The sequence below is a fragment of the Doryrhamphus excisus genome, chromosome 17 (assembly GCF_030265055.1).
Source record: "Doryrhamphus excisus isolate RoL2022-K1 chromosome 17, RoL_Dexc_1.0, whole genome shotgun sequence".
Classification (NCBI taxonomy): Eukaryota; Metazoa; Chordata; class Actinopteri; order Syngnathiformes; family Syngnathidae; genus Doryrhamphus; species Doryrhamphus excisus.
In genome coordinates, this window is record NC_080482.1 from 13053881 (window position 1) to 13074053 (window position 20173).

Sequence of the window (20173 nt, forward strand, 5' to 3'; positions counted from 1 at the left end):
TGAACAATATGATTGTGATCCATATTTTCATTCAATACCCTGTACCAATACTCCAATGTCTCACAAATGAGTAAAAAAAATGCTAATTGTTGATACATTAAACCCGGAATGGGGGCGTGGCTAACATATATTTTCCTAATTATTTTTTTCACTATTTTCAGACTTTCATACAATTAGTTGTTGCAGCGGTGCAGAAAAGTGAACCTGGTCCACATTGTGTGTGTGTGTGTTTGTGTTTAGAGTAAAAAAAACAACGTAATAAACTTCAGTGTGTTTTTTTAACCATAAATGGTTAACGGAAATATAGCTAAATGGCGCTCTCTGCCGGATCGATGAAGTAAGGACGTGGGAAAAAATGTGAAAAGTCCTTTCAGTAAGCAAATGTATTTGTTAATTGTATGAATACAACAGATGAGAGGGTGAATAATATAAATGTATAAATAAAATATTTATGCCCACACAAAACCGTTTGTGTACATTTTTACACGAGAAATGTTTCATGGTTCTTAAAGCAACATGACTTGGTTGTCCGATGTCCAACAGTATTTGAAAGCATCAGTGACGTCAGCAAACCCCAAAGCATTGTGGGGAAAAATGGTTACTCTGTGTGATGTTGTCCAAGGTGGATGTAAACACCGGCATCTGGGCCTCCTGCTAGCTGGTCCGACGCCGCGTCCCCCCCCCCGCCGTCATGCTGCGCAGCAGCCGCCTCGCAGCCTACCTGGAGCTCACGGCCTGCTCAGCCAGTATCCGCGTCTGTAGGAGCGGGCTTTATCAACCCGGGGTCACGAGGTTGTGCCGGTGGGCATCCTGCCGGCGAGAGCTGGTAGCGCACGCCGGGAAGAGGGTCGTATTCTGGGGTCAGAATCAGCGAATGTTCTGCTCGCAAGTGGGAGCTGAGGACCCGGGAGGAGAGAGCCCCGGTCGGCAGCCAGACATTTCGGTTGTCGGAATCCCGGACCCGCTCACTTGGATCCGGTGTAAAGTAATATTCTTCTTCATTGAGCTCTACTTCGACCTGGACGTCAACTCCAAGGACTTTGAAAGAGGAGTGAAGCAGGTATTATTTATGAAGATAATTGTCTTCACTTTCCAGATAAACACGTTTATTCTTATGGTTGAACTCTGCTGTTGCATTATACAATTTTTTAATATAAATAGGTGAGTATCCAAGTACTAAGAACAGCTGTAATAAATGGTGTTCAGTGTGTTTGAGTGACAGTGAGAGGTTGAAACAGTGATGTTTGTGTCCCAGGCAGTGGTCCACATATCCAGCTTGATGTCCAAAGGCAAATACTTTCAACTGAATGGGGTTGTGTCCACTGAGGTAACACTATTGACCATAATACCATAATAATACTCAATATGTCTACTAGAAAGTACGTAGTTTTACTTGTCATTCCGTCCATGTGTTGTCATTCCAGATGATCAGGTACATTGAGGAGAAGTGCCAGCCTCTCTCAGAGTGTCAGAGGCAACATCTCTCCATCCGCTTGGAAGATATTTTGTTTGTCCACCCAGAAGACATATCTGTGGTATTTGATGCTCATGGTGAGTTTGGTCTGGAAGCTTCGTTGTACTGCAGACTTCATCAAAATTCAAAATTCCTGCTCTTTGTTCTGCAGGTAGAAAGTTCTGCAACGTCGTAATGAGACTTTGGCACCTGTCCTCACATGAAGGCCCTGATGACCCTGAAGGCAGCAGAATATTTGAAGTGTCCCCAAGCAGAGATGGCGTCCCACAGAAGAAAATAGCAACAGCCGTCTATGAGTACGTTTGTCAATTTATGAGGCACCTTTTAGTATGACTTCTTTTCTACTAACACGCCAAGCTAGGATGGGAAGGATTGGAATATCTTACTTTACTTTCAAGGTCAGACAAGAGGACAAGTTGCTGCTTCACAACAGAAGAGTTTTTATCAAAGTTAGACAATTGTTTACATTATGAAAACTGGGGAACGGTACCAAAGGACCAGTTTTTGGCCAAGCACGGTGGTAGGGTACCAGAAAGGTGTGGCGCCAGACACAGTCATGCTGTAGAGCTCAACTGTGTAACTTCATTGATGTGACGCTTGACTTCTTGTTTTCACTTTCAGGTTCCATCAGGAGTTAACAGGCAACGCATCTTCGGACTGGACCGTAACCACAGTTTGGCACTGGACCTGGAACTCAAGTCAATCTGAGTAACGGAATATTATCAAACTAAAAGCAGGCAGAGGACTCGAAACCTGGACCCAAAACCACATAATCCTCTGGTAGGACTTTAAAACAGGTGTGTCCAAGGAGAGACTATTTTCGTGCCTTAGTTTGTTTTTATTGGCCATACATACATATGCAGTGGTGGGACAACAATTAACACAAACAATTTAAACACATTTAAATATTAGTCAATGACAACACAACTGAACACAATATGCTGCTTTTAATTAAACTAGCAGCAATGACTCATCCAAGAGGTCACAAAAGACCCCACAACAACATCCAAAGAACTGCAGGCTTCACTTGTCTTAGTTAAGGTCAGTCTTCATGACCCCACCACAGAAAGGACACTGGACCAAAACCACTGCTGACAAGTTGAAGTTTTTGGAAAGAGTACATCTGGCGTAAAAGTAACGTCGCATTTCAGAAAAAGAACATCATAGCAACAGTAAAATATGGTGGTGGTAGTGTGATGGTTTGTGGCTGTTTAGCTGCTTCAGGACCTGGAAGACTTGCTATGGTAAATGGAACCATGAATTCAGCTGTCTACCGAAAAATCCTGAAGGAGAATGTCTGGCCATCTGTTCGTGACCTCAAGCTGAAACCAACAATGATCCAAAACTCACCAGCATGTCTACCTCTGAATGGCTGAAGAAAAACCAAATGAAGATTTTGGAGTGGTCTAGTCAAAGTCCTGACCAGAATCCTATTGAGATGTTGTAGCATGACCCTAAAAAGATGCTTCATGCTGGAAAACCCTCCAGTATGACTGAATTACAATTCTGCAAGAAAAATGCCTCCACAGCGCTGTAAGAGACTCATTCCAAGTTATCGCTAACACTTGATTGCAGTTGCTGCTGCTAAGGGTGACCCAACCAGATATTTGCATTAGGGAGCAAAAGTAAAATCAGGAGGAGAGTAAACACGTTTTCTACTCCCGTCAACAACAGCGAGAACACTTACATTGTCTGGTCTCGTTGGGGTGGCTGTGTCTTCCAGCACAAGACGTGTGCTCCAGTCCTCAGGTAAAAACTGCTGACGGCAAACGAGCATTTTCTTGAGTCTTTGTAGCGAAACAGAGAGCTTGGTATCCACTCTTCCATCTGTAAGCGAAGCTGACACAAACCGCTCGCTTGTGTTAGTCCGCCGGATATCATTTTTCGTGTTAGCTGCCACAATAACAATATCACTGTAGCTTGGTTAATATAGAAGTCCGTTATGTAAATGTAACACTGTTGCCATTTTTTGAGTTTTTTGTGTGAGGGCTTTTGTGTCAAAATACGTATTTCCCATCATGTGCATTGTTAGCTAGCTCATATTAACTTTTTTTTTCTTGAAATAAAACAAATACTTTATGTGATCATGTTTCACATAAGGATTGTGAACGTTGGGCAATATTCCCCAAAAAGTGCAGTTCCCCTTTAAGGCTCTTCTTTGTCTGTTTATTTTTTTCAAGCAAGGCGGAGCCGGCCTGGGGGTGCTTTTAGATGGAGGAGGGGCCCACAGCAGCACCCAGTTCTCCTTGAGAACATATACAATATATATATTGTATACATATATACATACATTGTATATTGTATACATACAATATACAATACATGCTTCTGTTGCCAAAAGTCTCAACTAGTTTTGAAAAAGAGTACTGGTATTCACTGGTGGACAATGTGCGTTATACTGAGTTTATTAGCGAGGGCGGACAGGTAGTGCCATATTTATTTGTGTTAGCCCGCCCTACATAGATGAATGTATGCTGCTTGAAAATGTAGAGACTTGTTATTTCGAGTCTGAACGGCTTGTTGCCTGCTTTAACATGTTGGACCGTGACACATTTGTGTTGTAAGAAGAACACAACAAGAAAGTGCACAAGAATGTAGTCATAGGAAAAAGTGTCAGACATGTCAGCAACATGAAAGCGACGTGTCGACTCATTCTGTCAACACTCTTGAGTCGCTTATGTTGACAATCAAGAGCGTTGAAATTCACGCGTGACAGGATTAATTCTTATTTTCTTTGTGTGTGTGTGCTCCAGTGGCATCCTAATGAGATTACTTGTAGCGCCGTTAGCTTAGCAACACGATGATGGACGTTAAAGAATTTGTCACCCCGCTGCGTCGTTCCCTTTTAAAGACTAAGAACACAAAGAATACGCCGACATCTCCTCTTATTTTATTTATTATTATCATTATTAGTTGCTAAACTGCGTGCGTGAGTCAAGGCCGCCTGCCAAAACCCTTCATTATTCCACTTAGCGAAACTGATGGCAGCTTCAAGGAGCCATAAATGAATTGTTTTGTCTCTTTAATACAATTACAGCTCAGACTGCTTCGAAATCCAACCTGATATTGTCACAGAACAGATGTGAAATTATCACTTTGCTTGCATTTCCAGGACAAATAAAGGTTTAGCAATTTTTAAAATGATTTTATGGAAACATCATGACACATAAATATGTCACATTTAGTAACAAAATAAACTTTTCCACTCAAACATTGCCTGATAGGCAGTAAAAACAAAATGTTCTGGTTATAAAGCTTTTATCTCCTTTAGGACCCTTCGGAAAGCCTCGACACAGACGTCCCCCTCGGGATGCTTGGCTGACGCCAGCTTCCAGGCCTCCCCAAACGTCTCCTCGGAAATGTTCACACCCACATTCCTGAAGATCTCTGCAATCTGTGAATGGCAGGGTGGAAACTTAGAAACCAAAACCTCTTTAAGCGAAACAAAATTACACCAGAACTGTGTCAGTTCTTTTTGCATTGCATCATTTTTGCTATAAGTATTAAAACTACAGAAAAAGACAACTAGTTAGGCGCACACGGCAAAAGAATATGTAGCCATGCGACCATACTGTGGGGATAATTGTCACTTTTGATCTTATTTTCAGTTCAACTTTTCATTATGTGAGGCAGACTCTGAAATAATAGTTTCACAAATGAAAGTGTAGAACTAGCCGCTACAAGTGAACGGATAACTTTTGCTGTTATAGGCATTTAACTGCTGAGTTAGTTTATCCGTAGTTGGAATGATAAAGATGAACGTTGCATTTCCGTGTGACACATTTCCCTACTTACTACAACGAATCAGCTTTTAAGCCAGCTGATGATGTCGTAGAACATCTAGAGGTAAGGTGATGATCGGATAATCCCCAATGATCACAGCAGGCAATTATCATTACACATCAAAATGTAGCGCTGAAAACAGTGCGGGGTCGGTAATGAGTCAACAGGGCCTACCTCTTTCTTGGAGCGTGGACAGAAGAAGTCGTCTTGGTAGACGCCGTGGCGGCCGTTCACTGATGGCAGCAGCAGATCTATTGCCGCAGTCAAATCGCCGTAGTTAATGTTGTCGTTGACTCTCCTGTTGCGTGGGGCTGAAATGTCTGTGCGGACCGACGGGATCCCGAAGGTGCGAGCGTCTACCGAGAAAGACAAAGGAATGTGACATCCTCAATAGACTGTTGCGTACCAACCCCCAATCACCAATTACTTGATGACAACGGTTTCCCAATGGCAGCCCCGATGAAGGAGGAGGAAGTAACGAAGCGGTCTGAGGGAGATTCCGGTCGTCGGAGCGTCCTCACTTTCTTCTTTGAACTGCCCCTCTTGAAAGGCTTTAGGTCTCCATGTTTTAACAAAGCACTGGAAGCCGAGTCGCCATCTGAGCTGGTCTGGGTCGGGGCTGGACAAGACAGAAGAGGACTAGAATTGTTATTTTGCAAGAACATTCAAGAAAAGCCAAAGCTCACCGTGCATGATCAGATCTTGCTCTTCTCTGTTTAGAGGCATCTTGTCCTTCCAAGTGAGGAAGTTGGCAAACTCCAGAAAGTCGATGAATCCGTTTTGATTGGTGTCGCAGAATTGAACCAGGTCGTCCAGGACCGACTCGCTCACATCCAGCTCAAAGTTGTGGCACACTTCCTTAAGGTCCTCCTTGTCAATGTACCCCTTGCCTTTCTGGGGACAAACATGCTTCTTGTCAGTGTTGACTGCCATGATTGAAATGGGTCATGAAGGTCTTTCTGAAACCATACAGAATGCCATTCCCATGGTGTGTCCACATGTACCTTGTCATAGTGCCTGAAGGCCTCCAGCAGGGACGAGAAGTTCTGTAAGTTGATCATCTTGAGGTGGTGTCGCACTGCACCAGACAGTCTACGCTGTCGCTCTGCTTGGACGTTCTTGCCTGGCTGTGTGCAGTGGATTAATTCTGCAACGCCTAAGGAGGAAATACGGAAAATGTCACCATCGCATCGCATCGTCTCGGCTCAGATGTTGGGATAAGACAACTCACCGAATTCATCATGAGGTATGTTAACTCCAAAGGCATGGTTTGGTGGCACCTTCAAGCTACTTCCTTTCCTGGGATAATGACAAGTTGAGCATGTAAACTTTATTTAAAAGTGAGTTTTACAATACATCATAAAAAATCACTCACTGTTGTGAATGCAGCCTTTCACTGCAGTCAGGATTTGGATTGTAGAAACTTCAGGAAAACAACAATGTAAGACAATCACTATAACAATACGCCGCATCATAATACAGTCAAATATTGTACACTCCAGTTTTCATAGGATTCCGATTTGGATAGCATTTGTTTTGTTATGGATGACTGTGCATTAATGACCATTTGCTTGGGACTGCATTCAATTATCTTTGATAAATTATAATTGATTGGCTCCAAATGAATGGAAGATCTGTCAGCTGTGTCTCCTGGCAACAATCGCTGCTAGGCAACCATATGGTCTGACAACACTACTAGAACTGGGCCTGGTTGAGCGTAGGCTAATTTAAGGTCTAGACTATTAGGTGCAACTCAAATCAAGTCCTGGCTCACTTGGTCTCGCCCAGCCAGTGTAGACATCTGCTAACATAGCGTCCGTCGTTGAAATGAGGCGTTGGGTTCCCAAAGCGGCTGTCTTTATTGTAGTGGCCCACTGTGTACTTCCTGTCTACTTGCTCGCCTGGAATACAATAGACAAGATCGCAGGTACACAATCCAATGAGATCCATTAGAAGATCTGTATAGAAAAATGTGACTGTTCATTAGATTCTAAATTGCTACATGAACAAATTCCGATGGAAAGAGTTTGGACACCCTGGAATTTAACCATATGAGAGGGTGAAACCAGCTCTCTGTATGAATACAGTAGTTGGACATAAACCTCAAAGAAGACGTTATGTAAACATGTTCTCACCAACAAAATAGTTGTTGTGACTCTGGACATAAAACTTGTGTGCCTCCTGATCCTCCCTGTCCAACTCCTCGACTGTTTTAGGAGGATAAATAACATCCCAGGCGTCCAAATCTGCTCAAAAAAAAGAGGCAAAGAATGAGGGATGAGAGTAAGCAGAAAAGCGAAGGTTTCACTTGGCGCGATACGCACCTCTTACAGTTCTAACTCCAAACGTGGTTTGGTTGTTGTACCAGGCGGGTAGTCTAGAGCGTTGGTCGGGTATCTGCCCCAGCGGCGCCTTCCTTTGGGAAGCATATACGGCCTCGCTGAACTCTTGTAACGTCTGCTGGAACTTGCTGCTTGGGGGCGGGTTGAGGGAGGCTCCTGCCTGTTGGACCAAAAAGCAGCATGAATTAAATAACGGATATTCTATGGTGAGAATCTTGCTCACCGTCAGGGAAGACTTGTTGCATATGCCGTGGACAAGTGTGTCTGCGATTCTGGGGTCATTGGCCTTCCCGTGGTGCACTCGGATCACGCCAGGCCCGGGTCGGTTACTGTTGTGGTACTTCCTAATCGTGGGCGGGGTCGGGGCCTGGGACAATAAAGATGGCGGCAAATAAACTTACTTTATTGTATTGTTTTGATTGTTATTGCATAGGATTTTACAGTCAAGTTCTATTTGGAACATATTTACATTTCACGGATTACAACAGTACTTATGAGGATGCTCAGTGTGATACATTGTGATTGTCTAAGAACCTATAATTCCGAAAAGTCCAACATGGTGGCTTCAGGTATACCAGCCCTGAGCTGGTACACCTCAAAGGTTTTCAGTAAGTACCGTGGGCGTTTTACGTCAGTTTTATTCATAGAGACTACCAGCCAAGTTTCACGGATGGCCACACGGTGGACTAGTGGTTAGCATGTTGGTCACACAGCCAGGAGATCTGGAAGATCTGAGTTTGATGAGTCCGATGGGCATCTCTGTGTGGAGTTTGCATGTTCTCTCCAGGCATGGATTTTCTCCGGATACTCTGAGTTCCTCTCACATTTGAAAAACATGCATATTAGGTTAATATGCTCTAAATCCCAGACTATAAACTGCCCATAGGTGTCAATAGATGTGTATCAATACATCTATTATAATACATCACGGCTATATAATACATCTCCTTTCTTCCTGCAGCTGTCAGGCTGTACAACCAGCACTGCTCCCATAGACTTCTACACCACTATGTACATCTGTGTAATACTTGCTTTTATAGTCAGTATAGTTACTCCAGACCCCATTTACTGTGCAATATCTGATCAACCTCCATGTGCAATATTAAGGGCTTTAAATGCAATATACTAAGTTCTATGTGAAGTATTTCCATAATGCCTCATATTAACTCTCTAACAAGATCTCAGTGTATAGACTGGTCATATATCTCATCTCGTTTCATATTATCTACATACTGTATTGTATATAACTCTGGGAAAAACTGTTGATTTTGTTAATACTTGGGTTGTTTATATTGTTTATTTTTCTATATTGTGTATTTTGTACTGCTTAACTGATTCTGTACTCTTGCTGCTGTGCAATGCAAATTTCCCCACTGAGGGACGAATAAAGGCATATCTTATCTTATCTTATCAATATGTGTCCTGAGATTGACTGGCGACCAGTCCACAGTGTATCTCGCCTCTCCCCCAAAGTCAGCTCCAGCATCTACTACTTATCCCCGTAACTCTAGTGAGGATAAGCGGCGTAGAAGATGGATAGATGAGTTTCACTCAAGTCTTTGTCAAGCACCTGAGTCAGTGAAAGTCAAGTCTTTGCTGAGCCCCCTTTTGTCAGTGAGATCTGAACACTCATGAGTCTGTGAAAGTCACTGGAACTTGACTCTTTTTTCCGAACACCCCTGAGTCAGTCAAAGTCATTGTTGAGCCCATGGGAGTCAGTGAAATCCAAGCCTTTGTTGAGCCCCTGTGAGTCAGTGGAACTGTAGTCTTTGTCGGACACCTGTGAGTCAGTGAAAGCCAAGTCTTTGTTGAGCCCCCATGAGTCACTGAAACTTGAATCTTCATCAAGCACTCGTGAGTTAATAAAATTTTAGTCTTCCTTTGAGTCCCTGTGAGTCAGTGAACGTTGAGTTTTCATTGAGTACCTAACTTTGTTGAGAGATGCAGCTCGGACAAGAAGGGGAAAACAGAGTTGATCTGAGGCAAGTGTAACAGACGCCCGCTGTGTAGTACGGTGTAAGTACGTTGGTAACCCTCGCTCCCTGACGCCTTAAAGAGCCGGGCTGGATAACGAGTCGACAGCTCAGGCTTTTAGCTTGTTGCTCAACTCTAAGTTGCCGGGAATCTGTGAATGCAGGTTTGAGCTCAGGATGCAGAGCTGGCTGGACCGTGGGTGTCAAACATGCGGTTAAAACACTTGGCGGTGCTGTGAAGTCTTTTAAAACCAGACAGACGAGCCTCCGAACAACAGAAATGGACTCAAAACAGTATTTTGGCATATTTAGACCATATTAATGTTTACAATTTCACATCTTAGCTGTGAGTCCCTCAGATGACTCCTCTCTAAAATACAAAGTTATGCACTAAGACTTACCCTTTTTACTTCTCGAAGACAAGACTCAGCGCTGTCCCCTATGGGGACTTTCTTTCCAGCCTGGAACCCAAAGGTGCACATAGTCTTTAATGTGTTTCTAATAATATCAAGGTATCTATTGTATTTAATATAAAGTCAGCATTCAGTGTTCATTATCAAAGGTACAAATTGTACTAAATTGAACTTACACTCGGTAGTTGCGTCAGTCTGTCTGTCAGATTCATTCCGTTCGATGTATTCACCTAGAAAGTCCTTTAAAAAATATTTCATACAATGTATACTGTATGTTAAAAATATTCCCTGAGGAGGAAATGTGAGGCCTAGCTTGCTAACAGTTTGTCGTTGCCTAGCAACGTGTCCATTGCAAACGCCGACAGTTTTGTGTTGGGAATACTTTAGTACTGAAAAGATGAGAGGATATAACAATAATAAAATAAACATTATAAATATATTGGGAAAATTGACCAAAATTTGACCCCACAATGTACGAATGATGTACGAACAGCCGAGTTACATTTTTACATTTTTACTGTCTTATATTGTTATATTTTTTCCGTTGTTGGTTTGTAGGTTTTGTAGGTGTATTGTCGCGTAGCATGCACTGTTAAAAGACATTTATTTTATTAGATAAAGCAAATGTGAACTGCGTGTTATGATTGGCGGGGCTCGACCAGACGTAGGATTGTCATACGATCTGTCATCATCGTGCTACAAAGCCAACCGGGAAGTTGAGACAAGTGGCGGAGCCTGCTGGAGAACAACCGGATGTTTCACTAGCTCGCCCGGCCGCAGCGCACATTAGACAGCCTCAAGTGGTTGTTTTTTGGGGAGGACATTTTGATCACATTCAACGGCTTCGTCTCTTGGCTGGGTGAGTAGCCAGCATTAGCCGCCGTTAGCTAGCAGGTGGGCTAAGCGGAGGGGGCTCCTCCCGAAACGAGCCGCCCCCAGCGCAGCGCCTCTTTAGCGGGCTAGCTTGTTAGCGCTAGCCGCCGTCGACACTGGAAGGGCCGGGTAACTCGCTGGCGTGATGACTTGGGCGACTCCGACTGGCGAGTTTGCGTCATTTGTCATGTTCGGGTGAAAAACACTGACTCCAGTAAAGCCTTGTGACCATTTTCCACCACTAATGAGTTGACCAGTTCGTAGTGACAGCTAGCCAGTAGCGGCTAGCACAGCTAACGTCAGCTATCTGTCACTAGCCGTGTGTACACACCCAAACACATAACTTACACCACATTAGATATGTTTGCCAAAGCAACATTTAAACACGCAAACTACACGCGTGGGTTATGTCTGTGTGTCCAGTTGATACGACACAATGTGTTGCAGACTTGATCGCTGTGAAAGATTTGTCTTGGGGAAGACATTACGAACTTTAGTTAGCTGCGCCGCTGACGCTAGCACGCTACTAGTTTGTGCTAAAAAACAATAACAGGACGACAGGTTGCTTAAAATTTCGTCTTTGAGCTAGAACCGCAACTGTTATCTCTTACGTCTTACTGCAATGTTACATGATAATTAAGTATTATATATAACTACGTGGCTGTCATAAATTATGTTTCTGACTTTTAATATGTGCATCATAGTTCAGGAACTTTACAATATGAATTCGAGGCTATAAATGAGAACATTAATGCGTGGTGATTATTGCTATGGCCGACACACCTTATTTGTTTAGTCTGTCAAGCAACCACTGTTTGCCTTTTTGTTGTGTGACCCGGAATACAAAACTCTGGCGGTGACTCATGAGTCCATGTGAAGCATTACATTACAACTCATAAGGATGTTCTTTCTCTTCACACCAAAATATCAGCTTACTGATAAAATGTTTTATGAGAGCAAATTACCTTCAAAACTACCCCAGACGTCAAACGCAATCTATTGAGGTATTGATATCAACATCCCATAGCATGTAAATAGAATTTCACCTGTTCCAGTGTCAAACTGTGGCCATCTTAAAATGCTTCCAAAGTGTACAGCTAATGTACTAAGTCACATTTTAACATTCTTAACCATCATACTCTGTGTCGGTCAAATACGAAGATACGATTACAATTATTTAGTTACTTTTTTTTTGCTGACATTGCAAAGTAAAGGACAGTGCAGGTGGCCAGAGCCAATGTTAGCTGTTCTTCCAATATTTTTCGGGTCAGTCACCAAAACTTGATTAAACTGATTAATGCGGTAGCCTAGCCGGGACATTGAGAGGTCAAGAAGTAAACAAACCTCAAATTCTGCAGAGCAAGCCCTTTTGAAAATGACAAAAATAAAGAAAGATAAGGATTATGGTGAACAACTATGCAGCAATAGAAGTCACATTAATGGTAAGAAGTATTTTATTTATTACTGGTTCACTTCAGCATAACAATGTTATTAATGAATTCAGAAACTAATATACTAAAATTGTTGGCCTTATTTCTTTTTGCATAGTCTTTACACAAAGTTTGTAGGTGGTTTCCCCAGAGAATGATGTTAAAATAGTATTTAGGCCTTTTAACTTTTGTGCTTTTATCTATAGTTTGACCCGCTAATACTTTTTTTTTTTTTTTTTTTATGTAATTGAACCAGCTCTTAATATGATGCAGGAGCAGTGTTTCACACTGCCATAATTGGCCTTAAAGCATTTGCAAAAAACATGAGTAAAAAAAACATACTCTTACGCTTTTTTCTGTTTTTTTATGTCACAAACAAGACTGAGCACCCTGCAAGTTCTTTCAGAAGGGCCCAAAGCAGCACACCCTGTGCGTTGATAAGAGCGATATGTGCTTTCATGTCATGCTTTCATGTCTCTTCACTAGATTTGTCACCAGCCACTTTTTTTGAAAGCTTATCTGATGACTGGCTAAATAGCTGGCAACACTGATCCCCCTCCTGCTACATTTTCTTATTTTGCTCTTCTGTGGCGGCTCCACACAAATAATTAAATGTAAGGGAAACAGGGTGTAAACTTGTACAAACTTCATATATCGTTACATTTAATGTAGCTCAGGCATGTCGATCAAAATTGAGCAGGTTATTCAAGGTCATTTTTTTGTGTGTTCCCCAGCATCCGAAAGGAAGCGTCCGGAGAAAGTGACATGGCAAGTAGAGGCGGAGCTACCCGACCCAATGGGCCCAACGGCGGCAACAAGATCTGCCAGTTTAAGCTGGTTCTGCTCGGGGAGTCAGCGGTGGGGAAGTCCAGTCTGGTGCTCCGCTTCGTCAAGGGCCAGTTTCACGAATTCCAGGAGAGCACGATTGGAGGTTTGGACCTTGACTGAATGAATATATAAAGAATAATATGAATATTCCACTGGATGATTGAAACGATTTGAGTTCATGTCATGGCCACACCTCCTCCCCATGCTGGTGGCGCTTATTCAACAGTTTTCAACAATGCTCCCAAATAGTTACAGCAATGATTGACCTTTGACCTGCTCTGTATCCACCACAGCTGCTTTCCTGACCCAGACGGTATGTTTGGATGACACGACGGTCAAATTTGAAATTTGGGACACAGCCGGCCAGGAGCGCTACCACAGTCTGGCTCCCATGTACTACCGAGGCGCTCAGGCCGCCATTGTGGTCTATGACATTACCAATGAGGTGAGGTCGTATGTCTGTTATTCCAGTGTAAAAAGAAGTGATCTACTGTTAACACTAATGTGTCGGTCTGTGCACTTGTGTAGTGCACTATAAGTATGTGGATGTTGTAGTCAAAACTGCCTTAAATGGAGAGTACCTAGTGATGAGCGCTTACTATCCTCTTTAGGTGCCATGTTATGTTCAGTCCTAACACATTTTTAATGACTGTAAAATCAAGAAGTGGGTGAGTTTAATAAGCAAAGTGATTACATCATTCACAAGTTTCTCTTGATGACACGGAACCGTCTAAACTTATCGCATATTTGAAGCAGCGTTACACGGGAAACACAATAAAATGAAAGTAGATCTGTGATCAATTCATAGTGAAGCTGAAGTTCATTCATTTTCTACCGCTTATCCTCACGAGGGTCGTGGACGGAGCTGGAGCCTATCCCAGCTGTCTTCGGGCAAGAGGCGGAGTACACCCTGGACTGGTTGCCAGCCAATCACAGGGCACATATAGACAAGCAACCATTCACACTCACATTCATACCCATGGACAATTTGGAGTCGCCAATTAACCTAGCATGTTTTTGGAACGTGGGAGGAAACCGGAGTACCCGGAGAAAACCCACACATGCACGAGGAGAACATGCAAACTCCACACAGAGATGGCAGAGGGTGGGATTGGTCTCCTAGCTGTGAGGTCTGCGCGCTAATCACTCGACTGCCGTGCAGCCCATAAAAGGTTCATATCATTTAAAAAAAAAAAAGAGTTCAGACTTTTACCAGTCATCCCAAATGAACTCGGGTTTGCACCCTCAGTTAAACCATGCAGACTTCTATGACTCTGCCTCTTAAAAGCATTGGAATCGGGAATCATTAGGAACCAAAAACGAAACGAGTATTTGGTATCAGAACCTGATTTGTTCAAATTGTTCAATGATGCCCAACCATGGTCAATAGTGATAACAGAAAAGATGACCAGACCCCATTGGTGGTGAGTACAGTCGGGTTTAAACTCTTTTGCCTATCTGACACTACATTGTGGATGAAACTATTAAAGAAGGAAATGGGGCTGTTTTTCTCATACTTTGTAATATCACTTGTTCAAGCCTTTTCTAACATTCCACACTACAAATGCTGTAATAAAAGTATACATGTGTTGTGCTAGTATCGGATTGCTATCTGTATCGGCCTACATTCAAGGCTGCAATGTTGGCACCGGGACACCTCAGAAAAGAAATGAAGCAGTTTTAATAATATGAAAGAGTATAAAAAGCTATTACTTCAAGTCAGTTGGTGTAGTCTATGTTGGAGTCTTATTGCTTTGAATGCTTTTGAAAACTTCATTTATATTCTTCTCTTACCACCACGTGTTGAGACTGAGACTTTTTCTGAAAGAAGTGTTGTGGAAGTGGGGAAAAAACAAAACAAAACTGAGGTTGATGATTTGATGACCTTTGACCTGGCATCCTGGCTGATCGTCCTCCCAAATATTCATATGGTCTTCCCATGTGCAGGAGTCATTTGTACGAGCAAAGAACTGGGTGAAGGAGCTCCAGAGACAAGCCAGCCCAAACATCGTCATCGCCCTGGCAGGGAACAAAGCTGACCTGGCCAACAAGCGAGCGCTCGACTTCCAGGTTGGTCCATTTCTTTCCACTGCATCCACAAAGACTAGTCATGTTTGTAAACAGACAGGACTTGATGGAAAATGTCCTTTGTACCAAAATATGGTAGTTACAGGAGCCATCTGTACTTTATCTCAGCCATGGGAAGGAGTTAAATTCTGGGACACGTCATCAGTAGTGTACCTTAGAATCAGTGGGTGTTTCGGCCTTTCACTAGACATCCTCATCAAAGGTGGCCAGCGACAGGGTGATCAAGTCTGATCATGAGTAAAGTAGTGCCTGGAGGGGTTGGGGGTGGTCAGGTGTCGTAAGTTCAGGATCTGGGAACAACCCCCCTCCCCCGGGTCGTCGCTCAGCCTCCCCCCTTCCACCCACATCCCACCCTTATTATTTTTCAAGTACAAAATACTAAGGATGTGTACTGTTTTTCTTCACCTTATACCTTCCCTTTAAGAAGGGCCTGCAGGTATACCTAATGAGGTGTTCAGGGAGTGTAGATTCTAAAAGGTGGATTTGTTAGTTGTCTGGTCACACATCGCACGTCTACCAGCCAATTAGAGAGGTGACGCTGATGATGTTTTCATGTGAACAGGACGCACAGTCGTACGCCGACGACAACAGTCTGCTCTTCATGGAGACGTCAGCAAAGACCTCCATGAACGTCAACGAGATATTCATGGCCATTGGTAAGTGTTTCCTTTAAAACACTTCACCTGACACAGTACTTAACATGTCAGCGTGGCACCTTGTTATTGTCATGCTTTTATAGCATGTTTTTTTGCTAAAAGCTTGATGAAAAGTGTAATTTACCAACCTCCCCACTCGGGGGAGCAACTCCACCCATACTGTGCTTTGGGCCACTTGTATGTTGCAACTAATGTGGGAAAAACCACAGTACTTGTGGTGGGATACATTGTGGCCAGTTCTTGCTACCTTTTATTAAGTTGTGCGGAGACGTGTACGGGGACGAGAATGCACAACCTCCTCCTGACAGGTGAGCTCACTGTGTGGTGTCATCACAGCCAAGAAGCTCCCCAAGAATGAGCCACAAGCAGCCGGTGCCGGCAGCGGGCGGAACCGGGGCGTGGACCTGACGGAGACGGCTCAAGCCAACAGCCGCAAATGCTGCAGTAACTAAGACCACCCCCCCCCCCCAACACACACACACACACACAAACACACACACACACATCGGGCTCCTCAGCTTCCTGACGTCAAACCTTGGTCTTCACCCCTTCCTCCTGGAATAGCAAAAGACTTTGTATAGCTGCATTTCTAAACCTCTTGTTTTGTTAATGTTCCTCTTTTTTTTTTTTTACTTTTTTTAAGAAGAGTATCTCAGTATAACGGATGCATGTTATCACTACAACGCCTGACGAAAACTAACCGCCCACCTTCAAAAGACCAGCCTGCCAGCATAAGGGCGGGGCCCCGTTAGTCGCAGGTGGATGCGAGCGGGCACCCTTTCACTAACTAATCCCAACAAAAGCGGTCTTTTCCTGCGATGTCCCGGCCTGGTTGAGCTGCTGCTTCTTCTTTTGGAAATTCATTTTGCTATCATGAGACCTCGGTGAGATGCTTCCTGTTGTGTCCTGCCGCAGCAACCTTCGTCAGCATCATCACCCTGCGGCTCATTAGCTTCATGGGGAAGGGGGGGGGGGTTGTTTTTGGATGTCATCGCTGATGAAGAGAAGATGCAACGTCTTTGTCTGGGAACAAGAGACATGGCTTTGGATTTCGGACAGTCAACACCACAAACGACCACAAGGCTTGTGTGGCTGCCGGCGAGCTCGCCAAGAGATTCCGAACAATTGTACAGTCCTAAAGGGTCCTTGTTGCTTTTTGTTTTTATTTCATATTCTCTTCTTGTCTCCAAAACTGGTCAAAGCATAACGCTGTGGTGGTCTTTTTTTCGTATTAGCTCTGTGTAGTGTTATTAACAAAACAAAAAAAAACCCTCTGGTGTCGTTGAAAAGGAACTTTTAATTGCATTGCACAGTGTTGATCATCATGTCTTCATTTTATATGAGCGAGTGCTTGTTGTGACTTGCTAACTCTCAGCTCCGTCACAGCAAAGTGGATTTTAACCATGAAAAAAACATGACTATGATGATGGACTGATCACCTACAACTTAATAAATTCAATAAAGAAGCTTCTTCTACGCTTTTTTGTCTGGCTCTGGCTGTGTGAAGTCATGTGTTGCAGTCCCATTGGTGGCCGCGCGGGGGCAGTAGTGCACCGTGACCTCCACAGGCAACCCAAACATCAACTCCATTGATTTATTACACAAGTGGCATTTCATTATAACATAAAATCTGATCTATAATGGAATAAATGTTACACGTGTCATAAACTCTTGAGTGCTCGTATATGACACGACCACACAGGCTTTGACCTTGAGGAGGTCAACATGAACGACACAGCCAGTGGCATGGCGCCATCGTCATTCGAGCAACAACTCTTGCTCTGTGCTCCCCGGAGGGAGGAGAGTTGGGCAGTATGGCAAACTTTGTACTCGGGCGCTGACGCAAGCTGCAGGCTCAAGGCTGGGCAGAGGAAGCGGTTACCACGGCGATAGGGTGCAGCTACTTGTGAAGGTCACTGCTGTGATACACCTCCAAATAGACCTCGTGACTCCTACCAAGTGCATCATACCACCGCATCACCTTCACCAGGGCACTCAAGACAAACAAAATAACACAATGTATATTTTCCCTTTAAGCTGTTGTATTTGGTATATTAAAACCTTTTAAATATTTTCTTCATTTTAATAACTATGAGCAACCCCTATTGACATTTTAAGAAGTATTCTACAAAGGATGTGCATCGCTGTGGTGAGGCACAGAGTAGCAAGTCAGCCCATTCTGACATCGTGCTGATTGCCACAATAATGATTGACAGCACATAGCAGAATAATGGAGGGCCCGATGAGGGTTTTCATTGAATGAGGCCCAGAATTCCTGGCAACACCCCTGTTGAGGCAGGCATTTTGTAATGGGGAGGGGACTCAAATTCATCCTGGGTTGTCCCTGAGGCCTCCTCCTGGTCTGACGGCCCCCTGGGGGGGTGTCCGTGCGGCATCCTGACCAGATCTCCAAGCCCAGTAGCTCTACTCCCGAGTTTCTCCCAGATTTTTTTGGCTGGGAATGTTGTCCTTTTGATCCCTACTCAAACCTCATGACCGTAGTCAAGGGTATGAACGTAGATGAACTGGTAATTTGAGAGTTTACCAGGAAGCTGAGCAATCAGCCGTGGATGAAGGAAAGTCCATTTTTATGGCAAATGTTTCTTAAGTGAATAATATCTCCCACTCACTGTTGTTGGTGTTGGTGGCAGTAAAAATGTGTGCTGGCAAGCAAGGAAGAGATCAGATGAGCTTCCGGAAGGTTCTATTAGGAGATTGGAATCTGGCTGTTACACCTCCACCTCATGACTCACTTATCCACACGTTTAAGACGTCTTCTGCTGGCACATTTAGTAGCAGCATCCTATATGATCCTATATGATCCTATATGATGGTTTGAATGACTTCACAGGCTCCGTATTGTCTGTCTCCCATTTCTATCTGAGACAAAACGTACCCAATTCTGCAGCAAAGGCCTACTTACTGATGGCTATTAAAGATGAGTTTAGATGTTTTTTTCTCAGTCGTATATCATAAATGTTAAACATTCAATTCCGATACGGTGATTGCCGGTGTGGAACAAACAATAGCCAATCAAGAAATTGGAAAGAAAGCGAAAAAGACGAAGCTTGGAAGCACACCTGATTGTGTTGATGCAAACAAACAGATGCGTGTTGTTTGTATGTGTCCCAACAAGCCTGATCCACCAGAGATGTACCACTCACCACTTTGGTTTTTATGCCATCCGCCATCCCATAATGACATCTGAAATGGGTATCTTGGATTTGGAGTAAGGGTTGTTTTTTTGGTTACAGGTGTTTGAGTTAGGGTCTAGGATTAGGGTTTTGGTCCGGGTAGGGCTCGTGTTAGGTTTAGGTTTTGGGGTTTTGAATGGGGTTGGTGTTAGGAGTCATGGAGACCTCCACCCTGATCAGGGGTTCTGACAGGGCAGTTGTGGCTTTGGTTATAGATGGGATGGGGCAGTTAGGGTTAGAATTGAAGTTAGGGGTAGGGTATGGATGGGGCTGAATCAGGATTAGGGTTAGCTTTATGGTATGGGGTTAGAGTCGTGGTTGGGACTAGGCTTTTTGTTACAGTCAGGCTTAGGGCTAACTTTAGGATTAGAGTTGGGATTAAGGGTTACAGTTGAGGTTATGAATCGGGCACGGGTAGGGTTTGGGTTTTGGTAATGGACAGGCCTGAGTCAGAATTCGGGTTAGCTTTAGGTTAAAGGGTTAGCGGGTCGGGGCTAGGGTTCTCATTACATATAGGGTTAAGTTATCTTTAGGCTCTGTCCACACGGGAATGTTCCTGGGATTTTTTGGACAGTTTGGAACCACATGACGCTCCAAACTATAGAAGAACGAAGGCATGTGCATAAGTTTGTCGTCTTTCTGTTTTCAAGGCATGGATCATCGAGACTGAAGACGGAGGGGAGTTACTTTTACAAGACACGGAATATAAGTCAAAATATCATGAGAATGTCAACTGGGATGAGTCATGTCCTTCAAAATATTAATATTTATGTTGGCTTGTTGTCAAAATCACTTCTGGTCATGTGACGGCAACGGTTCGGAAACGTCATAATTTTTATGACACGCTGGCGTTGGGATTTTTCTCACTCTAATAACCGTTTTCAAAAAATGGATGAAAGGATGAAATACTTAGCCTGAAAACGTTTCTGTGTGAATAGGGTTAGAGTTTGGGGTTTGGGTTATGAATGAGCGTTATGGTAATGGTGGGGGCTCAGTCAAGATTAGGGTTAGGGTGATTGGGACTTGGCTTTTGGTTATGGATAGAGCTGAGATGCGGATAGTTTTTGTGTTGGGTTAGTCTTCTTTACTTGTTTACATCGCATTTTAACTTTCCCATCC

At 43.5% G+C, this 20173-nt stretch overlaps 3 protein-coding genes across 3 annotated transcripts; 2 read left to right on the forward strand and 1 right to left on the reverse strand.

The window, feature by feature from the left end:
- The first annotated feature begins 602 nt into the window (after positions 1 to 602).
- si:dkey-82o10.4 (uncharacterized protein LOC797793 homolog) lies at positions 603 to 5218 on the forward strand. Its single transcript, XM_058053660.1, has 5 exons — positions 603 to 1060; positions 1256 to 1327; positions 1425 to 1551; positions 1626 to 1770; positions 2096 to 5218. The coding sequence occupies exons 1-5, from the start codon at positions 692 to 694 to the stop codon at positions 2184 to 2186; spliced, it is 804 nt and encodes a 267-aa protein (XP_057909643.1). The 5' UTR covers positions 603 to 691; the 3' UTR covers positions 2187 to 5218.
- efhb (EF-hand domain family, member B) lies at positions 4406 to 11259 on the reverse strand. Its single transcript, XM_058053659.1, has 13 exons — positions 10162 to 11259; positions 9974 to 10033; positions 7823 to 7966; positions 7582 to 7759; positions 7393 to 7503; positions 7032 to 7158; positions 6633 to 6680; positions 6489 to 6556; positions 6262 to 6413; positions 5944 to 6151; positions 5685 to 5876; positions 5432 to 5613; positions 4406 to 4868 (listed from the first exon to the last, which is right to left on the reverse strand). The coding sequence occupies exons 1-13, from the start codon at positions 10195 to 10197 to the stop codon at positions 4722 to 4724; spliced, it is 1653 nt and encodes a 550-aa protein (XP_057909642.1). The 5' UTR covers positions 10198 to 11259; the 3' UTR covers positions 4406 to 4721.
- Positions 10675 to 17336, forward strand: rab5ab (RAB5A, member RAS oncogene family, b). The gene is made up of 6 exons (XM_058053661.1): positions 10675 to 10844; positions 13023 to 13219; positions 13410 to 13561; positions 15064 to 15186; positions 15767 to 15860; positions 16197 to 17336. The coding sequence occupies exons 2-6, from the start codon at positions 13054 to 13056 to the stop codon at positions 16310 to 16312; spliced, it is 651 nt and encodes a 216-aa protein (XP_057909644.1). The 5' UTR covers positions 10675 to 10844; positions 13023 to 13053; the 3' UTR covers positions 16313 to 17336.
- The last annotated feature ends 2837 nt before the right edge of the window (positions 17337 to 20173 follow it).